This window comes from Thalassophryne amazonica, chromosome 16 (genome assembly GCF_902500255.1).
Source record: "Thalassophryne amazonica chromosome 16, fThaAma1.1, whole genome shotgun sequence".
Lineage (NCBI taxonomy): Eukaryota > Metazoa > Chordata > Actinopteri > Batrachoidiformes > Batrachoididae > Thalassophryne > Thalassophryne amazonica.
In genome coordinates this window covers 78,170,762-78,188,369 of record NC_047118.1, presented here as the reverse complement: position 1 = coordinate 78,188,369, position 17,608 = coordinate 78,170,762, and the positions used below count along the sequence as shown (strand labels likewise).

Below are 17,608 nucleotides of genomic sequence, written 5' to 3'. Positions count from 1 at the left end.
ACTACAAGTAAGCCTGCAGTCTGAGAGCGAAGCGTTCTATTGGGGTGATATGGTACTATGAGGTCCCTAAGATAAGATGGGACCTGATTATTCAAAACCTTATAAGTAAGAAGAAGAATTTTAAATTCTGTTCTAGAATTAACAGGAAGCCAATGAAGAGAGGCCAATATGGGTGAGATATGCTCTCTCCTTCTAGTCCCCGTTAGTACTCTAGCTGCAGCATTTTGAATTAACTGAAGGCTTTTCAGGGAACTTTTAGGACAACCTGATAATAATGAATTACAATAGTCCAGCCTAGAGGAAATAAATGCATGAATTAGTTTTTCAGCATCACTCTGAGACAAGACCTTTCTAATTTTAGAGATATTGCGCAAATGCAAAAAAGCAGTCCCACATATTTGTTTAATATGAGCATTGAATGACATATCCTGATCAAAAATGACTCCAAGATTTCTCACAGTATTACTAGAGGTCAGGGTAATGCCATCCAGAGTAAGGATCTGGTTAGACACCATGTTTCTAAGATTTGTGGGGCCAAGTACAATAACTTCAGTTTTATCTGAGTTTAAAAGCAGGAAATTAGAGGTCATCCATGTCTTTATGTCTGTAAGACAATCCTGCAGTTTAGCTTGGTGTGTGTCCTCTGGCTTCATGGATAGATAAAGCTGGGTATCATCTGCGTAACAATGAAAATTTAAGCAATGCTGTCTAATAATACTGCCTAAGGGAAGCATGTATAAAGTGAATAAAATTGGTCCTAGCACAGAACCTTGTGGAACTCCATAATTAACCTTAGTCTGTGAAGAAGATTCCACATTTACATGAACAAATTGAAATCTATTAGATAAATATGATTCAAACCACCGCAGCGCAGTGCCTTTAATACCTATGGCATGCTCTAATCTCTGTAATAAAATTTTATGGTCAACAGCATCAAAAGCAGCACTGAGGTCTAACAGAACAAGCACAGAGATGAGTCCACTGTCTGAGGCCATAAGAAGATCATTTGTAACCTTCACTAATGCTGTTTCTGTACTATGATGAATTCTAAAACCTGACTGAAACTCTTCAAATAGACCATTCCTCTGCAGATGATCAGTTAGCTGTTTTACAACTACCCTTTCAAGAATTTTTGAGAGAAAAGGAAGGTTGGAGATTGGCCTATAATTACCTAAGATAGCTGGGGCAAGTGATGGCTTTAAGTAATGGTTTAATTACTGCCACCTTAAAAGCCTGTGGTACATAGCCAACTAATAAAGATAGATTGATCATATTTAAGATCGACGCATTAATTAATGGTAGGGCTTCCTTGAGCAGCCTGGTAGGAATGGGGTCTAATAGACATGTTGATGGTTTGGAGGAAGTAACTAATGAAAATAACTCAGACAGAACAATCGGAGAGAAAGAGTCTAACCAAATACCAGCATTACTGAAAGCAGCCAAAGAGAACGATATGTCTTTGGGATGGTTATGAGTAATTTTTTCTCTAATAGTTAAAATTTTATTAGCAAAGAAACTCATGAAGTCATTACTAGTTAAAGTTAAAGGAATACTCGGCTCAACAGAGCTCTGACTCTTTGTCAGCCTGGCTACAGTGCTGAAAAGAAATCTGGGGTTTTTCTTATTTTCTTCAATTAGTGATGAGTAGTAAGATGTCCTAGCTTTATGGAGGGCTTTTTTATACAGCAACAGACTCTTTTTCCAGGCTAAGTGAAGATCTTCTAAATTAGTGAGACGCCATTTCCTCTCCAGCTTACGGGTTACACCACCATCCTCACGATAGTGGACCGGTTCTCCAAGGCGGCCCACTTCGTGGCCCTCCCAAAGCTCCCAACAGCCCAGGAGACGGCGGACCTCCTGGTCCACCACGTCGTCCGGCTGCATGGGATTCCAACAGACATCGTCTCGGATCGCGGTCCCCAGTTCTCCTCGCAAGTCTGGAGGAGCTTCTGCCGGGAACTGGGGGCCACGGTGAGTCTCTCGTCCGGGTACCACCCTCAGACCAACGGGCAAGCAGAACGGGTAAACCAGGAGGTGGAACAGGCTTTGCGCTGCGTGACTGCCGCGCACCCGGCGGCCTGGAGTACCCATTTGGCCTGGATCGAGTATACTCATAACAGCCAGGTGTCTTCAGCCACCGGCCTCTCCCCTTTTGAGGTATGTCTGGGGTATCAGCCCCCGTTGTTTCCAGTGGTTGAGGGAGAGGTCGGTGTGCCCTCGGTCCAGGCCCACCTACGGAAGTGCCGTCGGGTGTGGCGTGCCGCCCGTTCTGCTTTGCTAAAGGCCCGGACGAGGGGCAAAAGCCCATGCAGACCGTCGGCGGGCCCCGGCCCCTGCGTATCGGCCAGGGCAGGAGGTGTGGTTATCCACAAAGGACATTCCCCTCAAGGTGGACTCCCCCAAGCTACAGGACCGTTACATCGGCCCATTTAAGATCCTTAAGGTCATCAGTCCAGCCGTGGTGAGGCTTCAGCTTCCGGCCTCACTGTGGATCCATCCTGTGTTTCACGTGTCCCGGATAAAACCACATCACACCTCACCCCTCTGTACTCCGGGTCCGGCACCGCCTCCTGCCCGGATCATCGATGGCGAGCCGGCTTGGACTGTACGCCGGCTTTTGGATGTCCGTAGGATGGGCCGGGGCTTCCAGTATTTGGTGGACTGGGAGGGGTACGGCCCCGAAGAACGGTCCTGGGTGAAGAGGAGCTTCATCCTGGACCCGGCCCTCCTGGCCGATTTCTACCGCCGCCACCCGGACAAGAGGCGCTCGTTGAGGGTTAGGGAAGTGCGGGCTTCAGGCACGAGAGGGCGCAGTCGCCTCACAGGAGCAGCCAGGGTGACAGCTGTCACGCATCACCTGCAACAGCTGTTACCCATCATCTGATCAGCAGGGGAATATCAGCAGGACGACGCCTCCACCTCTTTGCCGAGATATCGTTCTACCTGGAAGGTAACGTGCTCAGCTGACTGGTTAACAGTGATCTTTTGTGACTTTTGTGAGTTGTTTAGCTGACTCCTTTTCCAACGAGTGGTGGAGGTAGTTTTCCTGCCGTGCGGATTCCTGGGTGCAGACGCACCCACATTTAATTGTTCTTTTGTTCCTCGCCAGCAGTACCAGGTCCGACACGCGAAGGCAGTGGCCACCTGGGAGTTCGGGACTTGGCGGCTCCAGTATTCCCGGGGTCTGGTGGCGGAGGAAATCGTGTGGTTCCGGTTCTGCTTTGGACAGACGTCTCCTATCTTCGAGCCTGCCCACACGACACCTTTTGTGATTTGGCTTTTGTCTATTGTTGTAATCTGATTGTATTTGTTGTGCCCATTCACAACAGTAAAGTGTTGTTATTTGACCTCATCCATTGTCCGTTCATTTGCGCCCCCTGTTGTGGGTCCGTGTACCTACACTTTCCCAACAGGATATCTCGGCCAACGTCATGGACCCCGAGGGGCGTCAACCGGCTGTTGAACGGCCAATGGAAGAGCAGGGCGCACAGGCGTCTGCAGGAGGAATGATCGGTGAGTTGCAGCGAATCCTCACCGTTTTTACGGCTCGGCTGGATCTGATGACCGAGCAGAACGTCCTCCTTAACCGCAGGGTGGAGGCTCTCGCCGCGCAGGTGGAAGCGCGTCCTCAGGGCGCTGCTGCGGCTCCCCCTCCTGTCGATCCTGTGCGCAACAGTGACGTTCCACAGGTCGTTCAACGACCCCTCCCACCTTCCCCTGAAGCATACATAAGCCCTCCAGAGCCGTACGGGGGTAGTGTGGAGACATGCGCGGACTTTCTTATGCAGTGTTCGCTCGTCTTCGCACAACGTCCCGTTATGTATGCGACTGACACTAGTAAGATAGCTTATGTGATTAATCTGCTTCGCGGCAAGGCACGCGCTTGGGCTACAGCGCTCTGGGAGCAAAATTCGCGGCTCCTTCTGATATATGATGGGTTTGTGAGGGAGTTCAGAACAGTGTTCGATCACCCAAATAGAGGAGAGACCGCTTCAACCATGCTGCTGTCAATGAGACAGGGGCGCCGGAGCGCAGCTGCTTATGCAGTCGACTTCCGCATCGCGGCTGCGAGGTCCGGCTGGAATAGCACTGCCCTCCACGCCGCCTTCGTAAACGGACTGTCGTTAGTTCTGAAGGAGCACCTGGTGGCCAAGGACGAACCGCGGGATTTAGACGGACTTATTGATCTCGTTATACGATTAGACAATCGGTTAGAAGAACGCCGTCGGGAACGAGACGAAGGGCGTGGCCGGGCACGCGCCGTCCCTCTCCCTTCCGGTTCCGACCGAGTTCCGCCCTCCCCACGCTCCACGGCCTCTACGCTCCGTGTGGTGACAGCTCCCCCTGCTGACGAAGCTATGGACACGAGCAGGGCCACATTTAGGGCACCAGATAGACAGAGGAGGCTGGTCCGCGGAGCTTGCTTTGTTTGTGGCTCAATAGAGCATCAAGTGAGGGACTGCCCCGAGCGGTTAAAACACCAACGCCCGCCCCTAGACACTGGGTTAGGGGTGGGCCAAAACATTCACGTGGGACATACCCATATTGCCACACGACTCCCAGTGACAATCCTTTATGAGGATTTAACCCTGAAGGCCCCAGCACTGGTGGACACGGGCTCTGAAGGGAATTTGCTAGACAGCAAATGGGCCAGGGAGGTAGGGCTCCCTCTAGTGGCGCTTACCTCGCCTGTGCAGGTGCGGGCACTAGATGGCTCCCTACTCCCTCTAATCACACATAAGACACCACCAGTAACTCTGGTGGTGTCAGGAAATCACCGGGAGGAGATCGAGTTTTTTGTGGCTCCTGCTACCTCCCGCGTGATTCTAGGGTTCCCCTGGATGTTAAAACACAATCCCCGGATCGATTGGCCGTCCGGGGTAGTGGTTCAGTGGAGCGAGACCTGCCATCGGGTATGTTTAGGTTCCTCGGTTCCTCCCGGTTCCCAGGCTAAGGAGGAGGTCAGAGTCCCGCCCAATCTAGGGATGGTGCCGGTGGAGTACCACAACCTTGTAGATGTGTTCAGTAAGGATCTGGTGCTCACCCTTCCCCCCCACCGTCCGTACGATTGTGCCATTGATTTGGTTCCAGGCGTTGAGTTCCCGTCCAGCAGGCTGTACAACCTCTCACGACCTGAGCGCGAATCAATGGAGACCTACATCCAGGACTCTTTAGCCGCCGGGTTGATCCGGAATTCCACCTCCCCGATGGGTGCAGGTTTCTTTTTTGTGGGTAAAAAAGACGGCGGACTTCGTCCATGCATTGATTATAGGGGACTGAACGAAATCACGGTTCGTAATCGATACCCGTTGCCCCTGTTGGATTCAGTGTTCACGCCCCTGCATGGAGCCCAAATATTCACTAAGCTAAATCTTAGAAATGCATATCACCTGGTTCGGATCCGGAAGGGAGACGAGTGGAAGACGGCATTTAACACCCCCTTAGGTCACTTTGAGTACCTGGTCATGCCGTTCGGCCTCACAAACGCCCCCGCGACGTTCCAAGCATTAGTTAATGATGTCTTGCGGGATTTCCTGCACCGATTCGTCTTCGTATATCTAGACGATATACTCATCTTTTCTCCGAATCCTGAGACTCATGTCCGGCATGTACGTCAGGTCCTGCAGCGGTTGTTGGAGAACTGGCTGTTTGTGAAGGGCGAGAAGTGTGAGTTTCACCGCACATCTTTGTCCTTCCTGGGGTTTATCATCTCCCCCAACTCCGTCGCTCCTGATCCGGCCAAGGTTGCGGCGGTGAGAGACTGGCCCCAACCCACTAGCCGTAGGAAGCTGCAACAGTTCCTCGGCTTTGCAAATTTCTACAGGAGGTTCATTAAGGGCTACAGTCAGGTAGTTAGCCCCCTGACAGCCCTGACCTCACCAAAAGTCCCCTTCACCTGGTCGGATCGTTGCGATGCCGCGTTCAAGGAATTGAAACGGCGCTTCTCGTCTGCACCCGTTCTGGTGCAGCCCGATCGTAGTCGCCAGTTAGTGGTTGAAGTGGACGCCTCGGACTCAGGGATAGGAGCTGTGCTTTCCCAGAGCGGGAAGACCGATAAGGTCCTTCACCCATGTGCCTATTTTTCCCGCAGGTTGACCCCGGCCGAACGGAACTATGACGTCGGCAATCGAGAACTCCTTGCGGTGAAAGAGGCTCTTGAAGAGTGGAGACATCTGTTGGAGGGAACGTCCGTGCCATTCACGGTTTTCACTGACCACCAGAACCTGGAGTATATCAGGACCGCCAAGCGGCTGAACCCCAGGCAAGCCCGCTGGTCACTGTTCTTCGGCCGTTTTGACTTCCGGATCACCTACCGTCCCGGGACCAAGAACCAGAGATCGGATGCCTTGTCCCGGGTACATGAAGATGAAGTCAAAGCGGAGTTGTCGGATCCACCGGAACCCATCATCCCGGAGTCCACTATCGTGGCCACCCTCACCTGGGACGTAGAGAGAACCGTCCGGGAGGCCCTGGCACGAAGCCCGGACCCCGGAACTGGGCCGAAGAACAAACTATACGTCCCACCAGAAGCTAGGGCTGCAGTCCTGGACTTCTGTCACGGCTCCAAGCTCTCCTGTCATCCAGGGGTGCGAAGAACCGTGGCAGTTGTCCGGCAGCGCTTCTGGTGGGCGTCCCTAGAGACCGATGTCCGGGATTATATCCAGGGCTGCACCACCCGCGCCAGGGGCAAGGCTGACCATCGCAGGGCACCAGGCCTACTCCAGCCGCTGCCTGTGCCTCATCGCCCCTGGTCCCACATCGGCCTGGATTTTGTCACGGGCCTCCCGCCGTGCCAGGGCAACACCACCATCCTCACGATAGTGTACCGGTTCTCCAAGGCGGCCCACTTCGTGACCCTCCCGAAGCTCCCAACAGCCCAGGAGACGGCGGACCTCCTGGTCCACCACGTCGTCCGGCTGCATGGGATTCCAACAGACATCGTCTCCGAGCGCGGTCCCCAGTTCTCCTCGCAAGTCTGGAGGAGCTTCTGCCGGGAACTGGGGGCCACGGTGAGTCTCTCGTCCGGGTACCACCCTCAGACCAACGGGCAAGCAGAACGGGTAAACCAGGAGGTGGAACAGGCTTTGCGCTGCGTGACTGCCGCGCACCCAGCGGCCTGGAGTACCCATTTGGCCTGGATCGAGTATGCTCATAACAGCCAGGTGTCTTCAGCCACCGGCCTCTCCCCTTTTAAGGTATTTCTGGGGTATCAGCCCCCGTTGTTTCCAGTGGTTGAGGGAGAGGTCGGTGTGCCCTCGGTCCAGGCCCACCTACGGAAGTGCCGTCGGGTGTGGCGTGCCACCCGTTCTGCTTTGCTAAAGGCCCGGACGAGGGCAAAAGCCCATGCAGACCGTCGGCGGGCCCCGGCCCCTGCGTATCGGACAGGGCAGGAGGTGTGGTTATCCACAAAGGACATTCCCCTCAAGGTGGACTCCCCCAAGCTACAGGACCGTTACATCGGCCCATTTAAGATCCTTAAGGTCATCAGTCCAGCCGCGGTGAGGCTTCAGCTTCCGGCCTTACTGCGGATCCATCCTGTGTTTCACGTGTCCCGGATAAAACCACATCACACCTCACCCCTCTGTACTCCGGGTCCGGCAGCGCCTCCTGCCCGGATCATCGATGGCAAGCCGGCTTGGACTGTACGCCGGCTTTTGGATGTCCGTAGAATGGGCCAGGGCTTCCAGTATTTGGTGGACTGGGAGGGGTACGGCCCCGAAGAACGCTCCTGGGTGAAGAGGAGCTTCATCCTGGACCCGGCCCTCCTGGCCGATTTCTACCGCCGCCACCCGGACAAGCCTGGTCGGGCGCCAGGAGGCGCCCGTTGAGGGGGGGGGGTCCTGTTGTGTGGGCCGCCAGAAGAGGAGGTACTGCTGGCCCACCACCAGAGGGCGCCCTGCCTGAAGTGCGGGCTTCAGGCACGAGAGGGCGCAGTCGCCTCACAGGAGCAGCCAGGGTGACAGCTGTCACGCATCACCTGCAACAGCTGTTACCCATCATCTGATCAGCAGGGGAATATCAGCAGGACGACGCCTCCACTTCTTTGCCGAGATATCGTTCTACCTGGAAGGTAACGTGCTCAGCTGACTGGTTAACAGTGATCTTTTGTGACTTTTGTGAGTTGTTTAGCTGACTCCTTTTCCAACGAGTGGTGGAGGTAGTTTTCCTGCCGTGCGGATTCCTGGGTGCAGACGCACCCACATTTAATTGTTCTTTTGTTCCTCGCCAGCAGTACCAGGTCCGACACGCGAAGGCAGTGGCCACCTGGGAGTTCGGGACTTGGCAGCTCCAGTATTCCCGGGGTCTGGTGGCGGAGGAAATCGTGTGGTTCCGGTTCTGCTTTGGACAGACATCTATCTTCGAGCCTGCCCACACGACACCTTTTGTGATTTGGCTTTTGTCTGTTGTTGTAATCTGATTGTATTTGTTGTGCCCATTCACAACAGTAAAGTGTTGTTATTTGACCTCATCCATTGTCCGTTCATTTGCGCCCCCTGTTGTGGGTCCGTGTACCTACACTTTCCCAACAGGTAGTCCATCAGAGTAAATGTAAATGTTATTAAGAAATGATCAGACAGAAGGGGGTTTTCAGGGAATACTGTTAAGTCTTCAATTTCCATACCATAAATCAGAACAAGATCTAAGGTATGATTAAAGTGGTGGGTGGATTCATTTACATTTTGGGCAAAGCCAATCAAGTCTAACAATAGATTAAATGCAGTGTTGAGTAGGGATGGGTACCGAATTTCGGTACCGACCAAATTCCCGCTTAAGTACCGAGTATCGATTCACGGGAAGTCCGTTGGTACCACATTTCGGTACCTGAACGCACCTTGACGTCATGCGTCGGTAAGAGTGGAGGACGCAGTGACGTAGTTACGTCACTGTTTGCTTTGTGCAAAGGCGAAACATGGCGGAACGCAGGCGCTCCAAAGTCTGGCTTCATTTTACCAAGCTGGATGCTGACAGTGCGCTGTGCAACATTTGCGATGTAAAGTGTAAAGCCAACAAAGGAAACACGAGGAACTTGAGGAAGCATTTGGTTAAACACCAAATACTCCTCAAGGTGGAGGAGTGCACGATTTTTGACAGTTTAAAAACACTGGGTAACGTTAGCAGCACAGCTACTCGCCCAGCGCCAGCAGCAAACGTCACCGCCAGCAAGCCTGCTGCAGGCAGCGGCTCGACATTTCCAGCCAGCTTTGAGGAAGGAGAAGAACCGGCTCCGTTTAAAAATGTAGGCGACGACGACGATGCATCTTCAATTAGCTCAGCAGCATCAAGTTCTTCAGCTCCAGGTAAGCTAAGTAATGTGCTTAAATGTTCCTGTTAGCCTGGCATTTGAGAAGCATTTGAAGTTAAAATCGGCTCGGTTCCACGTGTTACATGTTTATGTTGATTAACAGGTCGTTCAACGTTGTCCCATTTCCCCACCCGCCCTTCAGTTACAGTGAGAGTTGCAACGGTGACCCCATTCACTAAGGCAAAGGAGGCGGCTTTGCCTCGCCATAGAGCCGAGGAGTGTCACAGAGCTGTAACAGCATATGTGGTTAAAGCTATGTTGCCCTTTGCAACTGTAGACACCCCATGGTTTAGGAACTGTATATTATTTTATTGTATAAAAGGAGCGATTATGTATGCGATGGCCAGGGCTTGCTAATGACATTATGATGTTATTCAGATTTTTTTTTAATTATCATTATTATTGCTTTTGTTATTATTTTTTCACAACAGGGAGATGACAAGGGCTCTCAATCCGAAATACAACCCCCTAACTGAAATGAACTTTGCAACACACTAGTACCAGCTTGGTACAGTGTGGAAAAAAGTAACGTAAAGGAGGAACTGAAAGGAGTAGACAACGTTGCAGTGACAGCTGACCTGTGGAGTAGTGTGGCTCAAGACCACTACATCACTGTCACTGTTCACTATGTAGTGGAGGCGGAGCTGAGGGAGAAAGTCCTCTATACAAGGGCAGTGTATGTCTCACAGACAGGGCCCGTTGTAGCAGAAGAAATAGATGGCATCCTAGATGACTTTGAAGTCAAGTCCAAAGTGGTAGCTGTTACTGTTGACAACGCTGCTAACATGGAAGTAGCTATCAAGAAGATGAGGGTGTTGAAGATGGGGTGTTTCGCACACACCCTCAACATTGCAGCCCAAAAACTGTACACTGTGAAAAACATATCCAGTTGGTCTGGGAGGATACACGCTGTTGTGCTGTGGCTTAGAAGAAATAGCCTTGCAAAGCCTGTTCTGAAAGAGAAACAGAAACTCCTCGGTGGGTGAAAGAAGGTCAATTTATAGAAGAATAAAAAAAATCTTGTAATGGTAATATATCTAAATACATATTTTATTTGTACTCTTCTTTCAACTACATTTAACTGGGACAAAACTCTGTCTTTGTCTTCATTAAGGCCTTGATGAGCACTCCCTCATACTGGATGTGAGAACCAGGTGGAACAGTCTCTTCCTGATGGTAGAGCGATTCATTGAACAGTACCCTGCCATCCAGGCTGCTGCAAGGGACCCACGCATAAAGAAGGCCATGGACAGAGACAGGTATAAACTGATTTTAAAAAAAAAGTCCAATAGTAAAGAGATGACAAAAATTTAATTACAAGTATCCTGCTGACACAAAACATCCTTATCCATATATACTTTGTATTTTGCTCCTAGGTTAGAGAGGGTGTCAGATGATGACATAAGCAAGTGTGAGGACTTTGTGGACACCATGAAAGTCCTATACACATCCACACTTGCAGTCTCCTCTGACAAGAACGCTACAGCAGGGCAGATCCTCCCCATCCTGGACAAACTGAGGGCCAAGTTCGAGGTGACAGATGAAGACTCTGCATTCAGAAGAGCCATCAAGGAGAAGGTCTGGGGTGACCTCTCCTGCCGCTACACAGTATGTAAATCATTCAATTAATTTTGCCATCCAACTGTTCACATTTAGAATTGATCACCAAATAATTTTATGTTCTTTTATAGGAGGAAGCAAATAAAGAGCTTCGACTCTTCCTTGAGGAGGCTACAGCGCTAGATCCACGCTTCAAAGGCTGGGTGCATGATGAGGCTGTTTGGACCCGCCTAGAAAATGCAGCTGTGGCACTAAGTGCAAACAAGGTTTGTTCATTCTGGGGCATAAAGTAGACTTGTGTGTTCTGTTGTAATGCAAACACTGTTTTAATTACTTATTGTGTATGCTATATTTTTAAGGGTGGAGTGGTGACCCATGAGGAAGAGGAGGCAGAAAAGACAGAAAGAAATGTGCTGCAAGATGATGAATATGAAGGAGAAGAGGCAGCAGCACCTGTAAAAAGAAAGAAGCTTTCAGCACTTGGTCAGCTCTTTGAGGACGAAGACCAGGCCCTGCTAATGCCGACTGAGGCAGATGTCACTACTCCCTCAGTGACTGAAAAGGTAAAGAAAGAGCTGCAGACCTACAGGAGCTTTCCAGCAGTCCTCAGCTCCACCAATCCCCTCCTGTGGTGGTGGCAGAAGAATGACCAAATGCCAATGCTGGCAAGTTTGGCCAAAAAAATATCTCTGTGTGCAGGCCTCTTCCACTCCTTCTGAAAGAGTGTTCTCGACAGCTGGGGACACAGTCAGCGTGGAACGGGCTCGGCTCTTGCCAGAAAAAGTCAACATGCTCGTGTTCCTTAAAAAGAACTGTTAAAAATGTGTGTATCCTTTAAAAGTTGTTAGCCAGCAGACACTAATGTGAAACATTTTACAGTTATTTATTTTGAAAGTTGTTTGTTACTGTAAAGCCAGCAGACACTGATGTGAAACATTTTATACTGTTATTTTATACAGTTATTTATATTGAATCTATTTATTTTTGAGTTATTTACTTTATCACACATTTTTCTCAAGGTCTATGTTGGAGTTATTTCACTTATAAATGTTCAAAATTCCAAAGTTTTGACTATTTTTTTTAAATATAAAAAATAACTTTTAATTACCAAACACATATCCCCCCCAAAAAGTATCGAAAACAGGTACCGAAAAATACCGGTATCGATTCGCAGGTACCGAGTATCGGTATTGTATCGATTCAGATGTGAAAGGTACCATCCCTAGTGTTGAGGCTGTCATTCTCAGCATCTGTGTGGATGTTAAAATCGCCCACTATAATTATCTTATCTGAGCTAAGCACCAAGTCAGACAAAAGGTCCGAAAATTCACAGAGAAACTCTCAGTAACGACCAGGTGGACGATAGATAACAACAAATAAAACTGGTTTTTGAGACTTCCAATTTGGATGGACAAGACTAAGAGTCAAGCTTTCAAATGAATTAAAGCTCTGTCTGGGTTTTTGATTAATTAATAAGCTGGAGTGGAAGATTGCTGCTAATCCTCCTCCTCGGCCCGTGCTACGAGCATTCTGGCAGTTAGTGTGACTCGGGGGTGTTGACTCATTTAAACTAACATATTCATCCTGCTGTAACCAGGTTTCTGTAAGGCAGAATAAATCAATATGTTGATCAATTATTATATAATTTACTAACAGGGACTTAGAAGAGAGAGACCTAATGTTTAATAGACCACATTTAACTGTTTTAGTCTGTGGTGCAGTTGAAGGTGCTATATTATTTTTTCTTTTTGAATTTTTATGCTTAAACAGATTTTTGCTGGTTATTGGTGGTCTGGGAGCAGGCACCGTCTCTATGGGGATGGGGTAATGAGGGAATGGCAGGGGGAGAGAAGCTGCAGAGAGGTGTGGAAGACTACAACTCTGCTTCCTGGTTCCAACCCTGGATAGTCACGGTTTGGAGGATTTAAGAAAATTGGCCAGATTTCTAGAAATGAGAGCTGCTCCATCCAAAGTGGGATGGATGCCGTCTCTCCTAACAAGACCAGGTTTTCCCCAGAAGCTTTGCCAATTATCTATGAAGCCCACCTCATTTTTTTTTCAGAAAGTCAAAGTAAATATAAGTATCACTGCAGGGAGAAGAGGGTATATTCCACATTGACCAAATTTTTTTTTCCTCATTTGAATTTGTGCAACATTAGCGTGAAAAGAGTTAATTTGACACTATATTGCTCAGTATTTATAATGCCAGCGGATACTGTGCTACAGAACCTAGTACCGCTGCATCTTAAAGCAAATTAAACTAAAATAAATTTAAGCATCAATTGTTTCGGGTATTAGTGATGTAAAGAGTTCACACTGTCCGCTTTACCAATAGCAAACATTACTACAGCAACCACCACACTGTGGGCACTCACCTCCTCCAGGAAGCCCAGCAAAAAGTCTCGGGTGGCAGCTGCATTGGTGAAGAAGCCATGGATGGCTTTGTGAAGCACAGTAGAGTTGAGACGGCGACTGGTGGATGGCAACGCCCGCAAAGCTCGCAGTACAAAGCGAGGTTCCTTGCCCGACACTGCCTTCTCAATCTGCTTTACATGCTCCTTAATGTCTGTGGGGAGGAGCATCAGAGGAGAGGCCATGAGATGTTACTCTGATGAGATCTTCTGAATGTTTCACAATACACAATCTGTTTTGGAATCAACAGTGTCATTTGATTGGATGGCTTGTATGTTCCATTTTTGCCTTCACAAGCATGTGGTACTCCCTCATCACCACAGGCGAGTTGGGTGTTGAGATTCCAGTAGGTGGCAGACATATCAACAGGACATTACACAAGCAAACTAAAGCTGCATCAAAGGTAACCAGGTTTCAAAGACTTTATCCTTATATGCCCTGTTCATTTCATTTTTGGTAAAACTGCAAGCAACTTTTATTAGTGGGTAACCTTATGGTCTTTACCATCATCAATTTACTGACCCAATCTGAAGACTTTGGGTTTTGTGTTTTACTTTTTGTCTTACCTCGGTTACACAGACACACACACACCAAAACATTAGAACAAAGTTAAAAAGTTTAATTTTGTCAATTATTTCAGAAAGTGAAAATTTTGTATATTCTACACATTATATATCAACTAAAATGTTTCATTTTTTTTTTTTTTTTATTATTATTTTAATCATTCCAGCCTATGGCTCCAAAAATAGAGAAAACATCTCAAAATATTACAATATTTCATAAAAAAAAATAAAATAAAAATTTAAAAATAGGATTTCTAATACAGAAATGTGGAAATGTTCATTTATGTACTAAATACTTGGCACTTTATACTTGGTTTAAGAGATGGCATGACCAGAAATAACTAGCAACACTCTAGCCAACGTATTTACAGAGAGCTAAGCATATATATTAACAAAAACAAAAACTATATACAGAAAAAAAAAAAAAAAAAAAGGAGTCATTTGCTTGACTAGTGTCATATTTGGTTGTGGGATTATACAAAACCAACAGCTGAGATTACTGCCTCTAGAGAGGTGATAGGACTAGTTTAGGGCAACATTAAATTTGTTAATAATAATGGAACAGAACTTAGCAAGGCTTGAAAGCTCTGAGGTGCGATTTTAGTTAAACAATTCTTCCATTTTCAGGGTATTGGGGAAATATTTATTAAGAAATTTTTTACGTTCCATTTTGAAGAAAGGACATTCAAAAATATAATGGAATTCATCACCAATTTGATGCCTGACACAAAGTGGACACAACCTTTCATGTCTAGGAATATTGGTGTAACGGCCTGTTGTTACTGGCAACTTGTTATTACATCTGAATTTGGTCAAATTTATCCTTTCCTTGAAATCTAGTAAACGCAGATATTGCTCTAACCTTGGGGTATGCTTGAATATTCTGTATGATAAGTAGGCAGTTGAATTATTAATTTCAGACAACAAGGTTTGTTCAAAAATGTCACTGATTTTCTGTGCGACTGCTTTTTTAAACCAAGAGGGATTAATATCTTCTTCATGCCATAAAAAGGTCATACCAAGATTATCTAACAGCGATTTGATCTTTTGTATCCATGGGGTGGCATAAATATCACCATTTGACATATTAAATAAAAGGCGATAAACAGTGCAGGAAAGTTTCGAAATCTTGCCTGACTTTAGCCTTAGCCAGAAGTTTAACATTCAGTTTTCAATTACTTCTTGGACTTTTGTTCTACCCAATTCACCGAGTACAATTTAATTTGGGGTGTTTTTATGTACCTTGAGAATATGCTTGCAAAATTTGAGGTGAAAAGTTTTGATGGCTTGGAAGTTTTTGTGGCCCCATATCTCACTGCCATATGTTAATATAGGTAGGACAAGTTGATTAAAGAGTTCAGAAAGGATATCAATAGGTAATTCTAATGCCTGGGCTTTGCTCAAAAAACTGAACATTGCTCGCCTTGCCTGAGAAGTTTGTTTGGCTATGGTTTTTTTTTTTAAATGGTTGTTGTAATTAAACTTGCATCCCAGGTATGTATAATCATCCACTATTTCTAGTTTGTCCTCACCAAAATTGAATTCTGGTTTGTTTCTTACTTTGCCCTGCGAGAAAATTACTATTTTGGTTTTACTTGTATTCACGGAAAGGTGACACTCATTACAGTACGAAGACACTGCAGCTAGGGCCTTTTGCAGTTCTTTGGCACTTTCTGCCATGACAATGGTGTCATCAGCATATAATAATGAGAATATTTTCAAATACACTTCAATGTCATCATCACTAAGATGCGTCCTAAAGTCGCCTGCGAGCTCCTTTAGACCGCTATATCTCCTGCTGATAAAATAGTCAAAATCGTTCAGGTAAATAGCAAACAATAATGGTGATAAATTCTCACCCTGTCTTACTCCAATGTTACATGAAAAGAACTCAGACTTGACATGGTTATTTAGTACATGACTTTGCATTTTCATAAAGATTATATATCACAGAGATAAGCTTCCCGTTTATATTGTGTGCAATTAACTTAGACCACAGAGATGATCTGTCGACTAAATCAAAGGCTTTTTTATAATCAATAAAAGCGCAATACACCTTCTGATTTTTTTGCTGGTAGAGACTGATGATAGAATGTAAAACAAAGATATGGTCCATTGTAGAATAGCCTTCGCGGAAACCAGCCTGCTCCTCCCCAATAATCCCGATAGCATCTAGGTAACTGGTTAGCCTAGCGTTAACAACTGCTGTAAAGCATTTACCAATGCAACTAAGTAGGGTTATACCTCTAATTATCAGGACTGTTAGGACATCCCTTGTTTTTATATAGAGGCCTAATGAGGCCTATCATCCAATCAGATGGGATACAGCCTGTCTCTAACACAAGGTTAAAAAAATCTACACGTAGTAGTTCCATGCATTCAGGACTGTTTTTTATGAATTCCTTTATTACATGGTCTACTCCATGTGTTTTATTGTTTTTCAGTTTTCTTGTTTGGTGTCTAACTTCATCAATTGTAAAAGGTTGATTTAAATCTTCATTAACAGAGTGGCATATATTCCTTGGATCGAATTCTGGTGAATTGTTTCCGTCATGCTTCTGTCCTAATTTTTCAAAGTGTGCTTTAAAAATTTCAACTGATATTTTACCCGTTGTTTCCTTACTTCTTTGGGCATGTTTTAGCAAATTCCAATAGTCTTTGGGTTTGCTGTGTTTTAAGTCTCTTAAGCGTTTTTCAAAGTCGTGGCTGAATTCTTTCTTTGTTTTATGGTTAAGTTTCTTTAATTCTTTGCATTTAGTTTTCATTTTACTTTTCAGGTATTCAGTTGGGGCTTTTCTGTATTCGTTTTTAAGTTTAAAATACTCTGCTCTTAATTTTTCATTTTCCTTTCCAACCAAGGTTTGTGGTTGGTCCTAACCTTTTTTCTTTTCACATTACTTATGGTCGTCTCTCTGGTTATATTCTCAGATCTGGCAGGGAGCAGGTACAAATCACACAGTGTTTGTGAAAATTCGTCCATTTTGGATGGTGACATATTGGTTACATCAAAGTTAGCAATAGTTTCAGTTATGTCATGCACATGGTTAATATTAAAAGAATCTAGATATCTCTGTTTACAACCATCAAACCATTTAGTTTTAATAATAGTCGGATTCATGGTCCATTTCATTACTGATACAAAGTTCTGTTGTGCCATTCGTGTCAATAAAGGTATGTTTCTTGATTTTGATTATTATCGGCCTGTGTTTGTCCGATAGGAAACTATCGAACAAGTCTACTTTAAAGTCTAGAACATATGGCATTAGCTCTGGGCTTGCTACAGCGTAATCAATTGTACTTTTGTTATCGCATGTTGTCCGGCCAATCCCTTGGTCTGCACCAAAGGGGCCGTTAAGAATATTTACTCCTACGCTTTGACAGAAATCTATCATTTTATAACCATTGTTGTTGACATGTTTATCTTCATTATATCTGTCAGTGCATATATCTAGTGCATTAAGGTTGGTTTTAGCATTGCAAATCTCATTCGACATTTCTGTTAAGCCACACATGCTTGTAAGATGTTCATTCACAGTTGGAAAGTCAGGTAGTAAGCCTGTGCGAGAGTTTCAATCACCTAATAAAAGAAACGGTAACCCATATTTAACATGTAAATCAAGACAGTCATTAGCAAGTAAGTCAAAGGCATCAGGGTTGAAATATTTAGAGCCTTCATGGGGGATATACACAACACCAACAATGAGTTCTAAACCAAGGACTTCCTTTTCAAGCTTTAGCCATAACACACATTCACTATTGTTGTTCTCGA

At 46.2% G+C, this 17,608-nt stretch overlaps 2 protein-coding genes across 6 annotated transcripts in view; one reads left to right on the top strand and one right to left on the bottom strand.

Moving 5' to 3' along the window:
• The window catches only part of LOC117527620 (zinc finger BED domain-containing protein 4-like), a 66,051-nt gene that overhangs the window by 39,407 nt on the left and 9,036 nt on the right, over positions 1-17,608 (top strand). For 2 of the 5 annotated variants that reach the window (XM_034190049.1, XM_034190047.1), the window contains exons 2-5: positions 10,419-10,563; positions 10,681-10,912; positions 10,996-11,130; positions 11,224-11,710. In XM_034190049.1, coding sequence (XP_034045940.1) covers positions 10,478-10,563; positions 10,681-10,912; positions 10,996-11,130; positions 11,224-11,583 — 813 coding nt within the window. In that variant the 5' untranslated portion in view covers positions 10,419-10,477 and the 3' untranslated portion in view covers positions 11,584-11,710. Of the gene's footprint in view, positions 1-8,650; positions 10,283-10,418; positions 10,564-10,680; positions 10,913-10,995; positions 11,131-11,223; positions 11,711-17,608 lie in introns of those variants that run through there. The other 3 variants (XM_034190046.1, XM_034190048.1, XM_034190045.1) reach the window with 3 other exon arrangements.
• psmd3 (proteasome 26S subunit, non-ATPase 3) overlaps positions 1-17,608 on the bottom strand; it is a 50,160-nt gene that overhangs the window by 30,539 nt on the left and 2,013 nt on the right. The window contains exon 2 of the mRNA XM_034190044.1: positions 13,240-13,430. Coding sequence (XP_034045935.1) covers positions 13,240-13,430 — 191 coding nt within the window. The remainder of the gene's footprint in view (positions 1-13,239; positions 13,431-17,608) is intronic.